The sequence below is a fragment of the Chanodichthys erythropterus genome, chromosome 20 (assembly GCF_024489055.1).
Source record: "Chanodichthys erythropterus isolate Z2021 chromosome 20, ASM2448905v1, whole genome shotgun sequence".
Taxonomy (NCBI): domain Eukaryota; kingdom Metazoa; phylum Chordata; class Actinopteri; order Cypriniformes; family Xenocyprididae; genus Chanodichthys; species Chanodichthys erythropterus.
Genome location: NC_090240.1, coordinates 38,128,491 through 38,149,519, shown reverse-complemented (window position 1 = coordinate 38,149,519; position 21,029 = coordinate 38,128,491). Strand labels below are relative to the sequence as shown.

Genomic DNA, 21,029 nt, shown 5'->3' with positions numbered 1-21,029 from the left:
CTCCAAAAGCCCAGCCGTGTTTTCCTAAGAGTCCTCCAGCTCTCCTGAAAATAACCGCACGCATCTCTGACTCTGGACTGAGACTGGCGAAGACAATCACCTCAACGATGAAACGCTCTGTGACGCCAACATCAACACATCAGCTCCGATCAAAAAAAATGCTATTCCAGGTGTTTCTGACGTCTGTTTAATAATGCAGTCAAGTCAAAGGCTAATCATGTTAATTATCGTTATGTGTCCGACTTTGTAAAGAGCGATATCATTGTGCAGCGTTTACCTCAGTAAGCTGACCGAGTGGATCTCTGAGCTGACGTGAGCGAGTGGAGGCGGGGCTAATTTGCATATTCATTGGTCCGCGTATATTAAGGGTGAGGCAAGGGTGTAGAGTTACATTTAAGCTATTTTAAGGCATGAAGAGATTTTTTTCACAGGAAAAAAAAACATTTAAATATGTAATTATATATATATATATATATATATATATATATATATATATATACAGCTATGGAAAAAATTAAGAGACCACTTAACATTGATTTCTGAACTTGGAGTGGTCTCTTAATTTTTTCCATAGCTGTATATATATATATATATATATATATATATATAGATAGATAGATAGATAGATAGATAGATAGATAGATAGATAGATAGATAGATAGATAGATAGATATTATTTTTTAATGATCAAACAACCTAAACACAACTTGTTTATGGTATTTTTTAAATTATTTGGCAAAAAAATGCATAGAAAAACAAAGAACAAAAATTACTATTTCACTAGATAAATAAGAAAATCTAAGTAATATAATATTAAAAATTCTATTTATCTGAGCAAATCACTTTACACATACCAAAACTTCAAAATAAATACAAAATTAAATCGATTTATATTTGTATTTTTAGTTTTGATGCCAAATACCATATACACCAAATGTTCAGTATAAATATAAAGGCATTAACAAATATCAGCACATCAGGATTTTTTGTTTTATTTGTGAAGTATATATATATGTATACACACACACTTATCTTTGTCTGTTTTAATTGAGATATTAGTGATATAACATAGACAACGCCGTGTTTTGTGTGTGTGTGAGTGTGTGTGTGTGAGTGTGTGTGTGTGTGTGAGTGTGTGTGTGTGTGTGTGTGTGTGTGTGTGTGTGTGTGTGTGTGTGTGTGTGAGTGTGTGTGTGTGTGTGAGTGTGTGTGTGTGTGTGAGTGTGTGTGTGTGTGTGTGTGTGTGTGTGTGTGTGTGTGTGTGTGTGTGTGTGTGTGTGTGTGACCTTGGCGCTCTCAGGAAACTCCTCCGGTGTGCAGTGCAGCAGGACGTCTCCTTTTCCCGGCAGCTTCATGTAGACACAGTTTGCAGCCAAATCATCAGGAATCGTCAGTTTATCGTATTTATGATCACTCATCTGCTGCATGATCTACACACACACACACACACACACACACACACACACACACACACACACACACACACACACACACACACACACACACACACACACACACACACACACACACACAGAGAGATAGACAGGTGAAAGCGCAATACAAACAATATAATTGTCATCACACTTTGTAATATGATGTTACCATACTGCAATTAACTTAAATACAATAAATAAACTTAGACAAAATAAAATGACTAACACCAACAATGGATTTCAGGGAAAAAATAAAAAACTAGTAAAATAAAAAATTTCCTGGGAATAACAACAGACTGAACACACACACACACACACACACACACACACACACACACACACACACACACACACACACACACACACACACACACACACACACACACACACACACAATAACACTGTCTGTTCAAAACCACACACACACACTCAGTCTAATTCCTCTGTAATCTATAATAAGCGACTCTTTTAATGAGTAAACCAGAACGCATTAAATCTGCCTTAAACCTCCATCTGCAGCCGTATAAAATCAAGCATAATTACAGCGAGGGTGACGCCACACACAATGAAGCGTTTTGCAGCAAACTATTGTAATGTCTGTAAATGACGCTCCTAAAATCTCTAAATTTAGAGTGAGAATGCAGCTGAACCGCAGAGAAAATCACCAGTGTTATGAGATGCACAAAACCTTCATACTAATAAAAGGGAAACGTGTGTGAGAGCTCGAGCTGACGGGACTCCACCAGTAGAGGGCGACATTAAACTGAAGACAAGATGAACAAGGAAAGGAGCACGACACAAGCTGGTTTGACTCTAAGAAACTCATATTCAGTAGCATGCTAGTATGCAAGTTCAAGCATACACTATCCATTCTATTCAGTATACTAGATTAATTAATGCATCCCAGATCATTAGCATGCCAAAGGTGTGCATTACATAGTATTTCTGATGTATTTATGAAGTATGCATTAGTGCATGCTGTGTAGTATTACATAATCACAGTATTACATCAATATTTTAGATCCTTGCAAATATTTATTATACAAACCTGCATACTGGACACTTGCATATTAAAGTACTAGTAAAGTATATATACTTAGTATGTAGTAGAAGTGTGGAAATCATTTAATTTGTGTAGTACATCTAAAAACTTGCATACTGGCTAAAAACGTATATTTAGTATGTACTAGAAGAAGTGTGCGAATCAACATGCACGTTTTTCTGTCCTAAGCATGTCAAAATGTGCATGTATATGTTTGTCTGTCTACGATTATGCAAATTCAGACCTTTTGTGCCTATTTCCATAGAAAATGCCTGACGCCATTACAGGTCCACCTTCAACACCTGTAATCACAACAACTGCATGGATATGGGACGTGTGATTAAACTCTGTGCTAACACGCTTCTCCAGACATGAAGGGGAATGTTGAATCCCTGCTGGGAATCTGGGAATGAGCCAAAGCAACACAGAAAGAGAGATGGATAAATCGGCTTGAGCGATAAGGAAATTTTGGCACGACACAAACGATTTCCATGATGATGGTTTTCATGTTTGTCCTGACGTTCCAGTGCCAACTCCTGATTCGAATCTGGTCAAGAAGGAACATCACAGAACAGCCCGTTGTCATTAGACCTGAGATCCGGACGCTGGAGGAATGAAGCGCATTAAGAATGGAGAAAGCCTTTGGACACGTCGTGTTTATCAAGCCAAAATCAAACTCTGGAATGTTTAATACATTTAGAAGATTTTGCTCCCTGGGAATATTTAGTACAATACAAAAGTTAATATATATAATATATAATATATATATTATATATAATTATATATATATATATATATATATATATATATATATATATATATATATATATATATATATATATATATTCCAAGTGTGCCACGTTATCAGTTTGAATTTCCATGAGTTATCCCTGATTTTCCCAGTCCCAGCATTTGAAAGAAATTACACGTATATTTTGCAATTTCTAGAAGAAGCAAAATGTGAAAACTAATGTTTAACAATTTTAATAATCGCAATCAAATTTCCAGGTTTTTATGACCCTAACCCTAGAGTTCTATATATACGTACAAGAACTTTATGGATTATTTACATTATGCAGTTGTTGTGGAAGTACATTTATACCACCGTTGAACACATAAAGCAGTCTGTGTAAATAAACATAAATGCCATGTCAGATGAATGTTTTATTTCAATCATGACAACTCTTAGAATAGTTTTAGCATGAATATGGCAATGTTACAGTATTTGGTCTTGGCAGACTAGATCTGCTGCTGCAGCTCATGATGATGATTATTGTTGCTTCTGCTTCTGTTGCTGATGATTATTTCTGCTGCTGATGATTATTTCTGCTGATGATGATTATAGCTGCTGCTGCTGTTGATTATTTCTGTTGCTGATGATTATTATTTCTGCTGCTGCTGATTATTTCTGCTGCTGATGATTATTTCTGTTGCTGATGATTATTTCTGCTGCTGATGATTATTTCTGCTGCTGATGATTATTTCTGTTGCTGATGATTATTATTTCTGCTGCTGATGATTATTTCTGCTGCTGATGATTATTTCTGCTGCTGATGATTATTATTTCTGCTGCTGATGATTATTTCTGCTGCTGATGATTATTTCTGCTGCTGATGATTATTATTTCTGCTGCTGATGATTATTTCTGCTGCTGATGATTATTATTTCTGCTGCTGATGATTATTTCTGCTGCTGATGATTATTTCTGCTGCTGATGATTATTTCTGCTGCTGATGATTATTATTTCTGCTGCTGATGATTATTTCTGCTGCTGTTGATTATTTCTGCTGCTGATGATTATTTCTGCTGCTGATGATTATTTCTGCTGCTGATGATTATTTCTGTTGCTGATGATTATTTCTGTTGCTGATGATTATTTCTGTTGCTGATGATTATTTCTGCTGCTGTTGATTATTTCTGCTGCTGATGATTATTTCTGCTGCTGTTGATTATTTCTGCTGCTGTTGATTATTTCTGTTGCTGATGATGATTATTTCTGCTGCTGATGATTATTTCTGCTGCTGATGATTATTTCTGCTGCTGTTGATTATTTCTGTTGCTGATGATGATTATTTCTGCTGCTGATGATTATTTCTGTTGCTGATGATTATTTCTGTTGCTGATGATTATTTCTGCTGCTGCTGATTATTTCTGCTGCTGATGATTATTTCTGCTGCTGATGATTATTTCTGTTGCTGATGATTATTTCTGCTGCTGCTGATTATTTCTGCTGCTGATGATTATTTCTGCTGCTGATGATTATTTCTGTTGCTGATGATTATTTCTGCTGCTGCTGATTATTTCTGCTGCTGATGATTATTTCTGCTGCTGATGATTATTTCTGCTGCTGTTGATTATTTCTGCTGCTGATGATTATTTCTGTTGCTGATGATTATTTCTGTTGCTGATGATTATTTCTGTTGCTGATGATTATTATTTCTGCTGCTGATGATTATTTCTGCTGCTGATGATTATTTCTGCTGTTTTTGATTATTTCTGCTGCTGATGATTATTTCTGCTGCTGATGATTATTTCTGCTGCTGATGATTATTTCTGCTGCTGATGATTATTTCTGCTGCTGATGATTATTTCTGCTGCTGATGATTATTTCTGCTGCTGATGATTATTTCTGTTGCTGATGATGATTATTTCTGCTGCTGATGATTATTTCTGTTGCTGATGATTATTTCTGTTGCTGCTGATGATTATTTCTGCTGCTGATGATTATTTCTGCTGCTGATGATTATTTCTGTTGCTGATGATGATTATTTCTGCTGCTGATGATTATTTCTGCTGCTGATGATTATTTCTGCTGCTGATGATTATTTCTGTTGCTGATGATGATTATTTCTGCTGCTGATGATTATTTCTGCTGCTGATGATTATTTCTGTTGCTGATGATTATTTCTGCTGCTGATGATTATTTCTGCTGTTTTTGATTATTTCTGCTGCTGATGATTATTTCTGCTGTTTTTGATTATTTCTGCTGTTTTTGATTATTTCTGCTGCTGATGATTATTTCTGCTGTTTTTGATTATTTCTGCTGCTGATGATTATTTCTGCTGTTTTTGATTATTTCTGCTGTTTTTGATTATTTCTGCTGCTGATGATTATTTCTGCTGCTGATGATTATTTCTGCTGTTTTTGATTATTTCTGCTGCTGATGATTATTTCTGCTGTTTTTGATTATTTCTGCTGTTTTTGATTATTTCTGCTGCTGATGATTATTTCTGCTGTTTTTGATTATTTCTGCTGCTGATGATTATTTCTGCTGTTTTTGATTATTTCTGCTGTTTTTGATTGTTTCTGCTGCTGATGATTATTTCTGCTGTTTTTGATTATTTCTGCTGTTTTTGATTATTTCTGCTGCTGATGATTATTTCTGCTGTTTTTGATTATTTCTGCTGCTGATGATTATTATTTCTGCTGCTGATGATTATTTCTGCTATTTTTGATTATTTCTGCTGCTGATGATTATTTCTGCTATTTTTGATTATTTCTGCTGCTGATGATTATTTCTGCTGCTGATGATTATTTCTGCTGCTGATGATTATTTCTGCTGCTGATGATTTTTTTTATTTCTGCTGCTGATGATTTTTTCTGCTGCTGATGATTATTTCTGCCGCTGATGATTATTTCTGCTGCTGCTGATTATTTCTGCTGCTGATGATTATTTCTGCTGCTGATGATTATTTCTGCTGCTGTTGATTATTTCTGCTGATGATGATTATAGCTGCTGCTGCTGTTGATTATTTCTGCTGCTGCTGATTATTTCTGTTGCTGTTGATTATTTCTGTTGCTGTTGATTATTTCTGCTGATGATGATTATAGCTGCTGCTGCTGTTGATTATTTCTGCTGATGATGATTATAGCTGCTGCTGCTGTTGATTATTTCTGTTGCTGTTGATTATTATTTCTGCTGCTGTTGATTATTTCTGCTGCTGTTGATTATTTCTGTTACTGTTGATTATTTCTGCTGCTGTTGATTATATCTGCTGATGATTACAGCTGTTACTGATTAATGTTGCTGCTACTGTTGATTACTGCTGCTGCTGATTATTTGTGCTGCTGCAGAGCAAGTATGGACTTGCTACTGCTTATAGAACCACAAACACACTACTGTGAGCATGTAATATGAGCATATATAGACAGATAGAAATGCCGTAGCAGATCTGGACAGGTGAAGCTGGAGGAGATGGAGGGGTTTGGAGGAACTCTGACAGCGCTACAGGACTAGATTACTGTAAACACTGTATAGCAAACACTGAACACCTTCAGTGTTCAGTATTTCAACTGCCTGTTGTCAGTTATTTAATTCTCTTAATTCTAGTTTTGATAAGTGTGCCTTTATGTTGAGCCATTTGAATTTAAAGATTTGACCAAGATTTGACCGTCATCCCTGCATCAAAAGCTTTGTCTCTAATGCAGTCCAGACTTGCTGTAAATTTTAGATCAGTAGTTTTTTTGGACATATTCAGGTGTGTTTATACCTTCAGGGCTTTCTGGGCAGCTTCGCTGGATCCGATTGCAATGAGATCTGGTCCGGCCATGCTGCAGAAACTCTTCAGATGGAGACAGCCCTGTACGGGAACCGTGGACACGGCATAGTCCTGTGACAATTGGGAGATACATCAGCACAAAAGCATTTTGGCTCTGACTGGAAAAACATTTGCTCATAAAAACAGAATGAAAAAGTTGAGTACTCCAAATAAACTACTAGTGCATTAGCTCAGCTGGTAAATAAAGTGGAAAAAATTGTTTGCTTATTGGAAAAAGACACCTAAAGCGCTCCAGACTTTGGAAAGGGAGGACAATTTGCTCAGGGATTCTTGAGGAGAGAACAAGGGAACCTTTCTGTGGAGAGTATGAATGTATTTACAAACACTGCTCTCAGAGGTACTATGAGCATGTTCAACAAGCATCTCTGCTTTCACTTTAGCGACCCGGGCGACTTTGTACAGCTGCCTGCTTAAAAGCTTCCATAAGCCATCAGCGTGTGAATGATAAGGAGCTGCAGGCATCTTCAAGCTCGTTTGCAGATTGTTACGAAATCATGACGTTAAAAGCATCAATGACATTAACAAAGAATGTTCTGTTCTTACAACAAGCTTTTGATTCTCATTCAGAAATTTGTGGTTGACGGGGTTCATGGCCTGCAGAACCAGCTTTTCCGAAAACAAACATCCCAGCTGGGGCTTATTCTGATCCACACTAAATACTAAGAGTCTGAATATGTAGAGAACAGTATGATAGATGGACAGATGGATAGATAGACAGACAGACAGACTCACCTTGAACGTGTCGGCCAGGATCTCCGCTCCTCTCTGATTGGTTCTCTTGGATAATCCCACAAAGAACTCTCGACCTGAACACCAGAACACATGTTTACTTTCACTTCCAGAAGAAGCGTCAGGAGCTGATCTGCTAACAGGTATTAACTGAAGCACACGAGTGCCGGTCTAGACTACAATTTGGATTGTATCTGTTTTCCGTCATTGATCAAAGGAGACCAAACTCAATTGCAGTGAGAAGTTAGTTAAGTTTCTTAATGACTCTCTGGGTTCATATGGTTCAACTCCACATCAGTGCCACTGAACCTTCTGATCTAAGGCCAGTGAGAAGCTTTATCAACGTTTTGCTGTATAAATAGACTCTCTCAAAGTCGTATGACTTTATGTTCCATTTAAATGGTGATCTGAGATCAGTTTCTCACATATTCTGGAGTAATAGTTCAGGTCTGCACATCAATAGTTCTGGTCTGATCTGCGAACAGAGCAACGTGACACTTGAATCCAGAACAGTAGCCACTAAACGTTTTACACAGGAGATACGAGCTTCATGACGCCAGAAGGAAATGTTTCTGGCTGGGAACGACTCCAGCCGAACGTCTCCAGACTCAATTAGGTGTACGGCTGCAGTTTTCCATCCACCGTTAAAGGTGACCCATATTCAATCTGAGGAACCAAGCAGACACAATGTACGTTTCCACAGCGTCTGAAGCAGATTCACAGCTGTGGATTTTAGGAAAACTGTTTAAAAGTAAAACTGTTTGGCTGTGGGTTCCTTTAGGGCAAGGGTTTCCAAACTCGGTCCTGGAGGGCCACTGTCCTGCAGAGTTTAGCTCTAACTTACCACAACACACCTGTCTGAAAGTTTCCTGTATTCCTAAAAACCTTGATTAGCTGGTTCAGGTGTGTTTTATTGGGGTTGGAGCTAAACTCTGCAGGACAGTGGCCCTCCAGGAGCAGGATTGGACACCCCTGGTTTAGAGTCTCTGTTCAACAAAAGCATTATAGGCTGAACTGGTACCTGTGAACAGGACATCTCCTCCATCCAGTGTGGCCGATTCATCGGTCATCTCAACAATATTCAGGCCGAGCTCAGTCAACGTGTCTTTCATGGCCTCCGTCTGGAACAGAAAGACAATTACAATTACTCATTAAGCAGACACTTTCAAAATCATTTCTCAAACAAAACCAGCAAAACAGCCCAGCAACTGCATAGCAACCACTCAAAATTTCCTAGTAACTGCACAGAAACCACATAAAACACCCTAGCAACTGTAGCTACAAGCTACTTAGCTACAAAATATATCCCATTCAGAAAACCTTAACCACATAGCAACACCCTGACAACTGTCCAGAAAACTTTTTCAACCATATAGAAACACCCTAGAAACTATGGAGAAAACACTAGCAACTGTATAGAAAGAAAATAATATACCACTCAGAACACCTTACATAGCAACACCCTGGCAACTGCCCAGAATGCTTTTTCAACCTTATAGCAACACCTTAGAAACTACCCAGAACACCCTAGAAACTGTATAGCAAGAAAAGGATATACCACTCAGAACACCTTAGCAACCACATAGCAACACCCTGGCAACTGCCCAGATCACTCTTTCAACCTTATAGCAACACCTTAGAAACTACCCAGAACACCCTAGCAACTGTATAGCAAGAAAAGGATATCCCACTCAGAACACCTTAGAAACCACATAGCAACACCTAAGAAACTACCCAGAACACCCTAGCAACTGTAAAGGAACAAAGTATATACCACTCAGAACACCTTACATAGCAACACCCTGGCAACTGCCCAGAATGTTTTCTCAACCTTATAGCAACACCTTAGAAACTACCCAGAACCCCCTAGCAACTGTAAAGGAACAAAGTATATACCACTCAGAACACCTTACATAGCAACACCCTGGCAACTGCCCAGAATGTTTTCTCAACCTTATAGCAACACCTTAGAAACTACCCAGAACACCCTAGAAACTGTATAGCAAGAAAAGGATATCCCACTCAGAACACCTTAGAAACCACATAGCAACACCTAAGAAACTACCCAGAACCCCCTAGCAACTGTAAAGGAACAAAGTATATACCACTCAGAACACCTTACATAGCAACACCCTGGCAACTGCCCAGAATGCTTTTTCAACCTTATAGCAACACCTTAGAAACTACCCAGAACACCCTAGAAACTGTATAGCAAGAAAAGGATATACCACTCAGAACACCTTAGAAACCACATAGCAACACCCTGGCAACTGGCCAGATCACTCTTTCAACCATATAGCAATGCCCTAGAAACACAGTAGTATATCCTACACAAAGTGTATCCCACTTAGAAAACCTTAACAACCACATAGCAACACCCTAGCAATTATCCAAAACACACGTTCAACCATATAGCAAGGCCCTAGAAACACAGTGTATGCCACAGTATATGACATCACCACTGAACCACATCCAGGGATTTTTTTTAAAGCCAAGTCAGAGGCGAGAGCCTTTGGCTATCTGATAGTTGGAGGTAAAACATCATGATGCAATTATTAAATGTGTTTATAGTCACATAAGCCCTGAAACACAGTGGATAAATGAGTTGTGTTTATGGAGGAGAGAGAGAGAGAGAAAGAGAGAAGCATCCGGATCTGGATTGAGTTTCTCTGAATGACAACATGCTCCCAATCCTGTCCAAGAGCCAGGGTCAGAATTAACAAGGATTTGAGGGAAATGCTGTCGCAAGTAACACAAATTTTCTAGATATTTATAATATTAAATTAACAATTATTTTCTCATGTGACAGTCGAACAGTGTATAAAGTTTCTGAGAGGCCAATAAAAACACAATGTGAGGGGCAGCAGTGTTGTGATTGGCCGATTAGCCCATCAATATGATAACGCACAGCTGTCATGTTCACAGTCAGTGTTGGGGTAACTCGAGTTATGCTTTTTTAGAAAGTAACACATTTCCCCAGCACTGTCCTCAAATCTACACGAGCATGTCAACCTGTAAGAAATGGACTAATTACTCAGTAAACAACTCTTACACGGACATCACCACTTACTGTCACATACAAATGGAAATGAACTCGAAATAACAATCTGAGTCACTTCCCTCGACTAACAGTCCAGAAAAGTGATTTCTGCGACATCAAACATCATAGCGGTGTAAAAATCCAACTGAACTCTGCCCTCATAAAAGTAAAAATGCTCCTGTTAATCCAATCCCGGAGGTGAAAATCGGCCCATAAAGAAAAAGTTAATTTCGGACACTGCCAAAACCCCTCGATGACATCATCACGAGGGGCCGGGGGGTGATGTCATGCTGAAGGAAACATGTAAAACTTTTATGAGGAGAAAAGATGAAGAGGAAGTGACCTGCAGGGAGAAGAGGAACGCCATCCGTCAGAGGACAGAGGTGTGAAGGTGTGTGTGAGAGAGAGTGTGTGTGTGTGTGTGTTTTACGGGTAGTTTTAGCAGTTCTCGGGGGTCTGTGACCGAGGCTCTGTTTTTTTTTAAAGGATGCATCAGTGTTTCCACGGCGATATCTGGCGGTGAGGTCACTGTGGACTCCGCTTCCCCTCACTGCTGTCGCCAAGCATGAGGTCATCCAGGTATGTCGCCACGGCAACCATGACCTCACTTAAGTAATAAAGACACACAGAGCACATGTGACATAACTAGATTTGTTTTGAGTTGCATCACTAGTAGTGCCGTCTATAAAGTGTGTTTTGATCTAATATAACTTCATGTCCCTTTTTAATTAGTTTATCGACGCTTTTCAACAAAAAAAAGATAAAAAAGGATAAATATATACACAAAATACAAAGAAAAAGCTTTTAATGAACCCCTGATGATCCATTGACAGTCCGTCTGTCAAACACACATCACCACCACAACATCCTCTCAAATTTGAGAGAATTTGAAAAAAAAAGGCCAAATGTCAGAGGTCAAAGGTCAGATGTAACCCCTAGCCACACTGTGATCACGGGCTTGAAGATGGCATGTTTGTCTCACACGTCTCTCTCTCTCCGACAGACGTCACAAACTACGTCAACATGAAGTGTTTTTCACAAACTAATTTACTTCCACAGTCTGACGAACGCACATTCAGCCACTGATCTGAAGAAATATTAACTGACTTACATTTTAGACAGTTCTAAGCACAAGTTTTTTTTCTCTATTGTGGCGACAGAAGCGGCTCCAAACAAACAAATCTACAGCAGTGTTTCATTACTGATGGAACAAAACGGTTGAGTAAACGATTCAACGACTCACTCAGAAAGTGATCTACTTGCGGTTTCAGTTCAATTTTTCATTCATTTCATTTTATTTTTCCATCAAATTCAAAAGGTTATTTTTGAAGCATTATTTGTGCAGTTGTAATTGTAACTTCATTTGATTGGTAACAGCTCTATGAAGAATCTTATTATTCTGATGTTGAAGAGATTCCTCAGGCAGTAAATGAGGATCTTTTAGAAGAATTTGAGGAATGCTGGTCTTGACCACAACACTCGGTGTGTCCACCTCACCCGTCTTTCATTTTGTCCTGATGCGCTCGAGCCTTCCCGCATGGATCAGCGCTGGCCATTATCCGTCCGAGAGTAGGATGAGATACCTGCCACATTCCTGCCATTCCACTGCGCATGAGCGCACGGATCTGTGACGGAGAACCGGCTCTCGCCAGATACAGTGTCTCGTGTACAGTCTTGAATAAACGGCTTACGGTACAGACTAGACCGCGTCACAGTGCCGGTCACCGTCAGAAACAATCACTGCGATCCATGTCAGAAAAACTCAATGGCTCTACTCCAAACGCCAGGGGGACGCTCGCATGTGAGGGTGTAAATGATACGATTACAGTGAATAATAAATGAGGGGTCTTGGAGAAGGTGGGGAGACCATTTTGTCCACCAGCAATCAGGGAACATAAAACTTGCAGCAGAAGAGAGAGAGACGCACAAATCGAATAAAAAGAAAGAAGTTATCAGTGCGCCGGAATGTAAATGTCATCGGCGAGGAGAAGAAGAGCTCAGATAAGCTTTATCGGATCACTGCAGGAACTGGATCTGCGGAGTCTGACGTCACAGACTCTCGGACCATCAACACCTCAGGACTACAGTTACGGATGAGGGCCTTTCGTCTATAAACATCAAATGAATTGAAAACAGAAAAAAAAAAAAAAAAATAAATATATATATATATAAAACAATTATGTAAAAATAATACAAGAAAAATATCTGACCAAAACTTCAAAATCAATAAGAATAAAGTAAAATGCAAAATAAAAACAAAATTAAACAATATATAATACTAAAAAATAAAATATAAAAGTATATAAACAAGATAATGTTGACTCTGATGAAGTCAAAAAGAATACAAAAATAAAGAAAAATTATGATACTAAAAATAAAAATATAAAAACAATTATTAAAAAATAATAATAAAAGGAAAATTCACCCCAAAAGGTGGTCAAAAAAGAAAAAATTTAACAGAAAACAAAGAATAATTTATAATATTAAATTTATAATAAATATATATAATCTAACCAAAAATTGTAGTCAAAAAGAATAAAAGTAGAATATTTTTTTTTTATAAAAATACAAGATAAAATCAGAATAAAAGAATAAATAAAAGAATAATAATTAGTTCTGTCAAACTGATTAATCACAGTTAATTGCATCTACTTTAAAAGTTTGTAAATATATATGTCTGATTTTATACACAAAGTTTGTTAGATGCAATTAATCTATTCGACACTACTATTTATAATACTAAAAATAATAGAATATAAAATAAATGTATCTAAATATCTGTAAACATCAGATGAACAGAGAACAGCTTCCGAAGCAGACGACGTGTTTATGCTTTACTGCTGATTTAATATGACTGAAGTTTGAGCGCAGCTGCTGAAGTTAATGAGGCGCGTTTGACGTGTTTAGAAGAAGTCTCGCTGAGGGAAACACTCCGGCGTTCACGTCACGGTCACGAGATTCACAATCCACGACTGCAGAACACCTTCAAACAACCTGACACATTCAGCTCGAGTAATGAAGCATTGAGGAGTGAAGCGCAATATTCCAGACGTGAATAATTCCTCAAAAATGTCTTAGCAACCACCCAGAACACCCTAGCAACCCCTCAGACCCAGCCAGCACAGATCCAGTGTTCCTGAACGCATCCCAGGAGCTCAAGGAAAAGACGGAATGCCAAAATGTGGAAGTTGGCAGGGAATTCAGTGTCATTTGAATGCAGACGGACCCCCCATACCGACGTCCCTCATTCCCACCAAGAACGGCTCTCCCGGGGGGCACGTTTCTCCGTGCCCATGCCCGCGGCGGTCTCTCGGGCGGTTTCGGGTTCGGCTGAGCCATTAGAGGCCGCAGCTGCGGGTCAGTCGCGGCAGGGATTCGGTGTCCGTCTCTCGCTCCGCAGAGAAGCTTTGTTCAACTTCAACAGCTCCGAGGAATGGGCTTCATTACAGACCCTGGAATTCCTGCGGAGACGCTCACATTTACTACTATCTCTCCTCTTTTACCGGAATCGCCACAGTTTTTTTTTTTTTTTTGGTTCCAAGCACAAAGAGACAAAAGCCTGAACGAACACATGAACCGTGAAAGCTCCTCTATCACCAAATACTCCCGCTGGCCATCTGCCTACCCAACAACAATTCCAGGCATTTTAGAGACTCTCACGGCACAACTAAAGCAGACTTTCACATTTCCTGAAGAACACCATGAGCTGAAGTTCAGACAATTAAAGGCCTTTTTATTGCTAATAGAGTCTAAACGATCAGTCAGACGACCGAAAGAGAAGATTGTGTGCGGCAGGTTATCTCATGTTGATCATTTAGAGGTTTTATGCAGTACACTAAAAATGTTGGGTAAAAAAAACAACCCAAGTTGGGTTGAAAATGGACAAACTGGGCTGGGTAGTTTTATTTAACTTTAAAAATTAAAAATGACCTTGTCTGGATTAAAATGAACCCAAAATCAGACACATAATTACTAGAGGCAACAATAATAATCAAAAGGTGAACATTTATTAATAATTATATATATAATATAATATAATATTACATATAATATAATTGTATATTATATCTTTTCAGACTGATCCGACTTATGGTTTTCCTAAAATTGATGATTAAAACTCCCAAAGACTTTCATTGACGGAATGTTCAGATCAGCCAAGATCGATCCCGTCAGACTCAATTACACTGCCATTCTATGAACTATTTCCATCCGTCCTCCATCCATCTATCCATCCTCCTTCCTTCCATCCATCCTTCCATCCACTCACCCATCCATCCATCCATCCATCCATCCATCCATCCATCCATCCATCCATCCAACCGTCCTCCATCTTGTCCATCCATCCATCCATCCTCCATCCATCCACTCACCCATCTTTCTTCACTCACCCATCCACCTATTCTCTATCCATCCATCCATCCATCCATCCATCCAACCGTCCTCCATCTTGTCCATCCATCCATCCTCCATCCATCCACTCACCCATCCATCCATCCATCCATCCATCCATCCATCCATCCATCCATCCATCCATCCATCCATCCATCCATCCATCCATCCATCCATCCAACCGTCCTCCATCTTGTCCATCCATCCATCCATCCTCCATCCATCCACTCACCCATCTTTCTTCACTCACCCATCCACCTATTCTCTATCCATCCATCCATCCATCCATCCATCCAACCGTCCTCCATCTTGTCCATCCATCCATCCTCCATCCATCCACTCACCCATCCACCTATTCTCTATCCATCCATCCATCCATCCATCCATCCATCCATCCATCCATCATCCATCCATCCATCCATCCATCCATCCATCCATCCGTCTGTCCTCCATCCATCCATCCATTCTCCTTCCATCCACTCACCCATCCGCCATCCATCCATCCATCCATCCACCCATCCTCCATCCATCCATCCATCCATCCATCCATCCATCCATCCATCCATCCATCCATCCATCCATCCATCCATCCATCCATCCATCCATCCATCCTCCTTCCATCCATCCATCCCAAGCCAACTTAAAGTTTGTCAACAAACTCTATCTAGATGATATTTATTAAACTTATTAATAAATGTTAATTTCCAACATATTTTGGGTTCATTTTAAGTGAGCAATATAGTAATTTTTAAACAGTAGTTGAGTTAAATAAAACTGCCCAGCAGGTTTGGTCAAACATTTAACCCAGTCACTAGGTTTATTCATATTTAACCCAACCTGGGTTATTTTTAACCCAGCATTTTATAGAGTGTAGGCTTTATAGGGTTAAATTCCACACATTTTCCTGCCATATTATCTAGGGAATTAAATTCAAACCAAGTCAGCAGATACCAAACAGCAAACTGGAGTTAAAGGCTGCGTTGCCATGCATACAGGTACATAACGTTCCAAAATGAGCCATTAAATATTCCATTTCCCAGAATTCCATCAGCAGACAATGTGTCAACCAATAAAGCTGTAACACGACTGAGAGAAATGTATTCCGATCATGGTTTTATAAGCCCCGAATAACACACGGTCCGTCCTGATTGGCTGCTGGCGCAGGTGAGCACCAGAAAAGATTACAAGAGCTTGTACAAACACACACACACCAAACAAACACAAACAAAACATTCCTTCCAGACACCTCGGAAACCCCCCGGAGACGAACAAAACCCAAGCCGCGCTCCGGGACGCAGACCCACGCAGAGCGTGTGAGCGATTAGCAATAAATATTAAGCAAGATCTCACAGGAATGTGTTTTAAACAACGGAGACTCAACAAACACGCCGCTGGCTGCTGGACAGGGGTTCGATCCGGCTCACGTCCAGCACGCGTGTGTGTGTGTGTGTGTGTGAGTGTGTGTGTGTGTGTGTGAGTGATGGTTCGGGTCATTTTATCGCACCTCTCCATCTCACTGACGCAGACAGAGGAAATGAAGCGCTTTAAACACACACACAGTTCTGATAAATAAACGCAGGGATCCAGGACCGTTTCTGCCTGAAGAGACACAATTGATGGATGGAAAGTTTTGAGGTTGGGGTCAAAGGTCATGAAAACATGGAAAAATGTCATCATTTACTGCTTCAAATATACAACCTTATAGGGTTTCCCATCATTTTATGGATTGAAGAGGTCATGAACTGCATTTTACTTATTTCTTTATTTTATAATGATCTTTGAGGTCCACTTATAGTGTTAGAAACTGCATAGAAACATCGAAAAAACACTTATAATCTGCACAGTGAACATACATTTACTTCAGAATATGTACAAGTCTAGTTAACACTCGTCTATTAAGAACACAGAGTAAGTGTGTGTGTGTTTGGCTTCAGTTTCCATCCCTCTGTGACGAACGCTTCAGGAATCTGAGGTGAATTCCTGATGAACAGAGAGTCACTCTCGTCCAGTTCAAACACTCTCTTCTGCTTAATCAAGCTCCTTTATCACATGACACACGGTAAGTCACATGACTCAGTGGACGAGTGTGTGTGCAATCAGTGTCCAAAAGAAAACAACACCTATCGCCAAAAAAGACAGTAAAAAAATTAGAACCCCTGAGCTCTGAAGCTTCCTGAAACAGTGTTTTGAAATCGGCCATCACTATATAAGTCGTTATTTAGTTTTTTTTGGTGCACCAAAAATATTCTCGTCTCTTTATAATATATTGAACCACTTTACTCACATGAACTGATTTAAATATGTTTTTAGTACATTAATGGATCTTGAGAGAGGAAATGTCATTGTTCCGGCCTCACTGAGCCATCGGATTTCATCAAAAATATCTTAATTCAGATCTTTCAATCTAAAGGACAAAATAAGATCGCGCAATTTACATATAAACGTGTCGGGAGACGCGTTACACGCTAGGTTAGTAGATGGAGAGTTTAGCAGCTACGTGTTTTCATCGACCTCTGGAAGTGCTCGAAAGCTCAAAATGTTTTACTCCTGTATTTAGTGTCGTCCACTTGTGATTCAACCGACTAAAACGCATCTTAAGAGGGCCTTACGTGCAATCCACAAGCAATGACATCATTACTGCATGGCACAAGCTGATTGGCCTTTGCTGATCCTGCAGCCAATCAGATTTAAAGAGTCTGGTTCAGTGTTTGCCCCTCCACCTCCCCAGCTCCACCTGCCTAAAACTTACCATTGGAAAAATGACCTAAACTTTAACCACAATCAAAGTGAACAATTCTAATTCAAAATATTAACAAAAACAATAACAGTTCATCGTTGATGCTATAATAACCCTGCTCTAGATGATGTGCTCAGTTTATAACCAACACTAAACGCTGAGCAGATACGAACGCACCATCTGGGACAGACAATACGTCTCATCTCGTCTCAGCCCGTCTGCGGTCTCTGATTTCAGCCGTGGACGCTCAGGGAACACAACGCTCATTGTGTGGGGAAGAGCAGCTCCGGCCCGGGAACGAATGTTTTTTCCGAAGAATGTTCTGGCTCCTGTCCTGGAGGGGAGCCTCCACCGAAATATGAAAAGCTTGTATGAAAAATGAATAAGAAAATTAACAACAGACCAAAGAAAATGTGGAATGTGTGTGTGTGTGAGAGATGAGAGAGTAAAAGCTGTCATGGAGTTTTCCATAAATAATAAAGAAGGGGTTTCCCAGAAACCCACTTTTTTTTCTTTTCTTTTTTTTGGATGCAATTTGATTGAAACAGCCGGCAGAGCTCACAGATGATAACGAACCTCGACTACATGAGGTCATCTTCAGGCCTGGACCTCGTCTGTTTATCTGAGCCTCACACGCGGATTCATCCCTGTGAGGAGCGTCTAATTTTAGCGTTGACCCGTCGGATACGAGCCTTATATGGGCAGCGTTTCCTCCAGATGTGTCTGATCTTGTGATCCATGAACTCTCCAGCACATGTCCATTAGTTCAGTTCTTTTAAACGATTCAGCTGAACTGATTCTCCAAGCCTCTGGGAGTAAAATCAGTGGGAAGATCAAACTCTGATCAGCACAATACAATGTGACTCGTTTTAAAGTGACAGTAACAGTAAACGTCACATTACAGTTATTACTGCAGAGAATCTGACCGCTGCATATGAACTTAATTAACTGAACACAATCAATCAATCAATCAATCGGTTCATGAAACAAAACAAACTCACACACACACACACACACTCACACACACTCTCACTCACACACGGCGTGATCGATGTGTGTGTTCCACATGTCCGTCAGGAGCTCGTCTGTATCAGCGCTGCTCCACACGAGGCTCTTCCTGCAGATCCAGACACACTCCGTCATGGAAACACTGATCCCAGACACTGATGGGAAAAGCGCAGACATCCCTCCGCTAATGCTCCGTTCACAGACACACCTCTGTCAGGACGTTCACCTTTCACCCGCGCAGCCACGTGGAACCCGCCGGAGAGGGAAACAGATGACGAGACCATGAGAGAAAGTGTGTGTGTGTGTGTGTGTAAACAACTGATCCATCATCAGCTTTACTCACTCTTACAGACAGATTTAAACAAACTACTGACCCTGAGTGTTAAACAGCAGAACTCCAGAGCTGACTGGACGACTGAAGTGTGATCAAGTGTGTGTGTGTGATAATCTTAGCAAATAAAGTATTTTAAAAAAGCTTGAAGCAATGCCACTTTTTTAATTTAATATGTTAATCATAATTTTTAATTTTTAATAAATGAATCAGCAAAAAAGTAAAAAAAAAAACACAAAAAAAACGAAGCAATATGGAAGGCCAAATTACTCAAAATTAAATCATTAAATAAATTCTGAAATATAAACATGGTATATATATTTGTGATAACAGCAAATGAACCATTGCATAAACTATTAAACAACTTAAATGTTGATATTTATTTACTAAAAAACAGAAGCAATCGATAAATAATGATTTTTACATAAATAATAAAAATAATTATTAAAAAACTAATTAAATTTTATAATTCATAAATAGAAATATCATATCATATATGATATCAAATAGATATAATTTAAAAAAATAATAATTTAAATATAAGAAATATAAAACTTTATAATACAATTTCATATTAATAAAAACATAATTATTTTAAATAATGTATTTGCTATGATTCATTTATTTAAAAAGTAAAAAAAAATATATTAAACGTATTAAATTAAAACATGGCATATATTTGTGATAACAGCAAATTAACCAAAGCATTCAAACTATAAAAAAACCCTTTTATATTAATATTGATTTATTGTATGTATTTTATATATCTATAAAATGGAAGCAATTAATTTGAATAAATAAAGCTTATTAGACAATTAAAATAATTATATTATAAAAAATTAAATAAAAAAACTTTTAAAAATTTCATTAATCGTTAATTTTTTTCAAAAAAGAAAAAGAAAGTAAAAAGACCATACATGTGCCATGGTTTCCTTTTAATATGTTAATATTTATTTTTTACTTTTTAATAATGGAGTGTTGAAGTGTCATTCCCTTGTAGACTACCGAAATGTTGGTCATGTGACACGACAACATCCCTACTACACAGACTGACCACTCGATGATTCGTTTCAAACATTATTTACAACATCACTGGGATTAATAACACACACACACACACACACATTACCACACACAGACACACACACACACACACACACACACATCTGGAACACATCACATACCTCAGATAGTTGATATTCTTCAGATAATAACACACAGACATTGAGTTTTCTTCATCAGTACCATGTGCTGCACATTCCTGCTGATCTCAGAGCGACAACAACAATTGCCTGACAGAGAGTGTGATATTCCCTCAATACTGTAACCTTCACAACTCAAACTACTGACTGTAAACTCACAAACACACAGATCTGAAGAGCTGATGCCAGACACAAGACTACTGATTCATAGTGTACACTGGGTTGTTACATCTGACCCAGGATCTGGGTAACACAAAAACTACCCAAAAGCTGGGTTGTTACGTCTGACCCAGGATCTGTGGAACACAAAAACTACCCAAACGCTGGGTTGTTACGTCTGACCCAGGATCTGTGGAACACAAAAACTACCCAAACACTGGGTTGTTACATCTGACCCAGGATCTGGGTAACACAAAAACTACCCAAAAGCTGGGTTGTTACGTCTGACCCAGGATCTGTGGAACACAAAAACTACCCAAACGCTGGGTTGTTACGTCTGACCCAGGATCAGGGTAACACAAAAACTACCCAAACGCTGGGTTGTTACGTCTGACCCAGG

The 21,029-nt window shown here is 38.9% G+C and overlaps 1 protein-coding gene across 5 annotated transcripts in view; it reads right to left on the bottom strand.

Annotated features, from left to right (window-relative positions):
* ddah1 (dimethylarginine dimethylaminohydrolase 1) overlaps positions 1 to 21,029 on the bottom strand; it is a 78,480-nt gene that overhangs the window by 4,860 nt on the left and 52,591 nt on the right. For 4 of the 5 annotated variants that reach the window (XM_067370890.1, XM_067370888.1, XM_067370889.1 and 1 more), the window contains 4 exons: positions 8,785 to 8,884; positions 7,767 to 7,840; positions 6,966 to 7,085; positions 1,287 to 1,430 (listed from right to left, as the gene is read on the bottom strand). In XM_067370890.1, the coding sequence (XP_067226991.1) occupies positions 1,287 to 1,430; positions 6,966 to 7,085; positions 7,767 to 7,840; positions 8,785 to 8,884 (438 nt within the window). Of the gene's footprint in view, positions 1 to 1,286; positions 1,431 to 6,965; positions 7,086 to 7,766; positions 7,841 to 8,784; positions 8,885 to 18,966; positions 19,302 to 21,029 lie in introns of those variants that run through there. The other variant, XM_067370893.1, reaches the window with a different exon arrangement.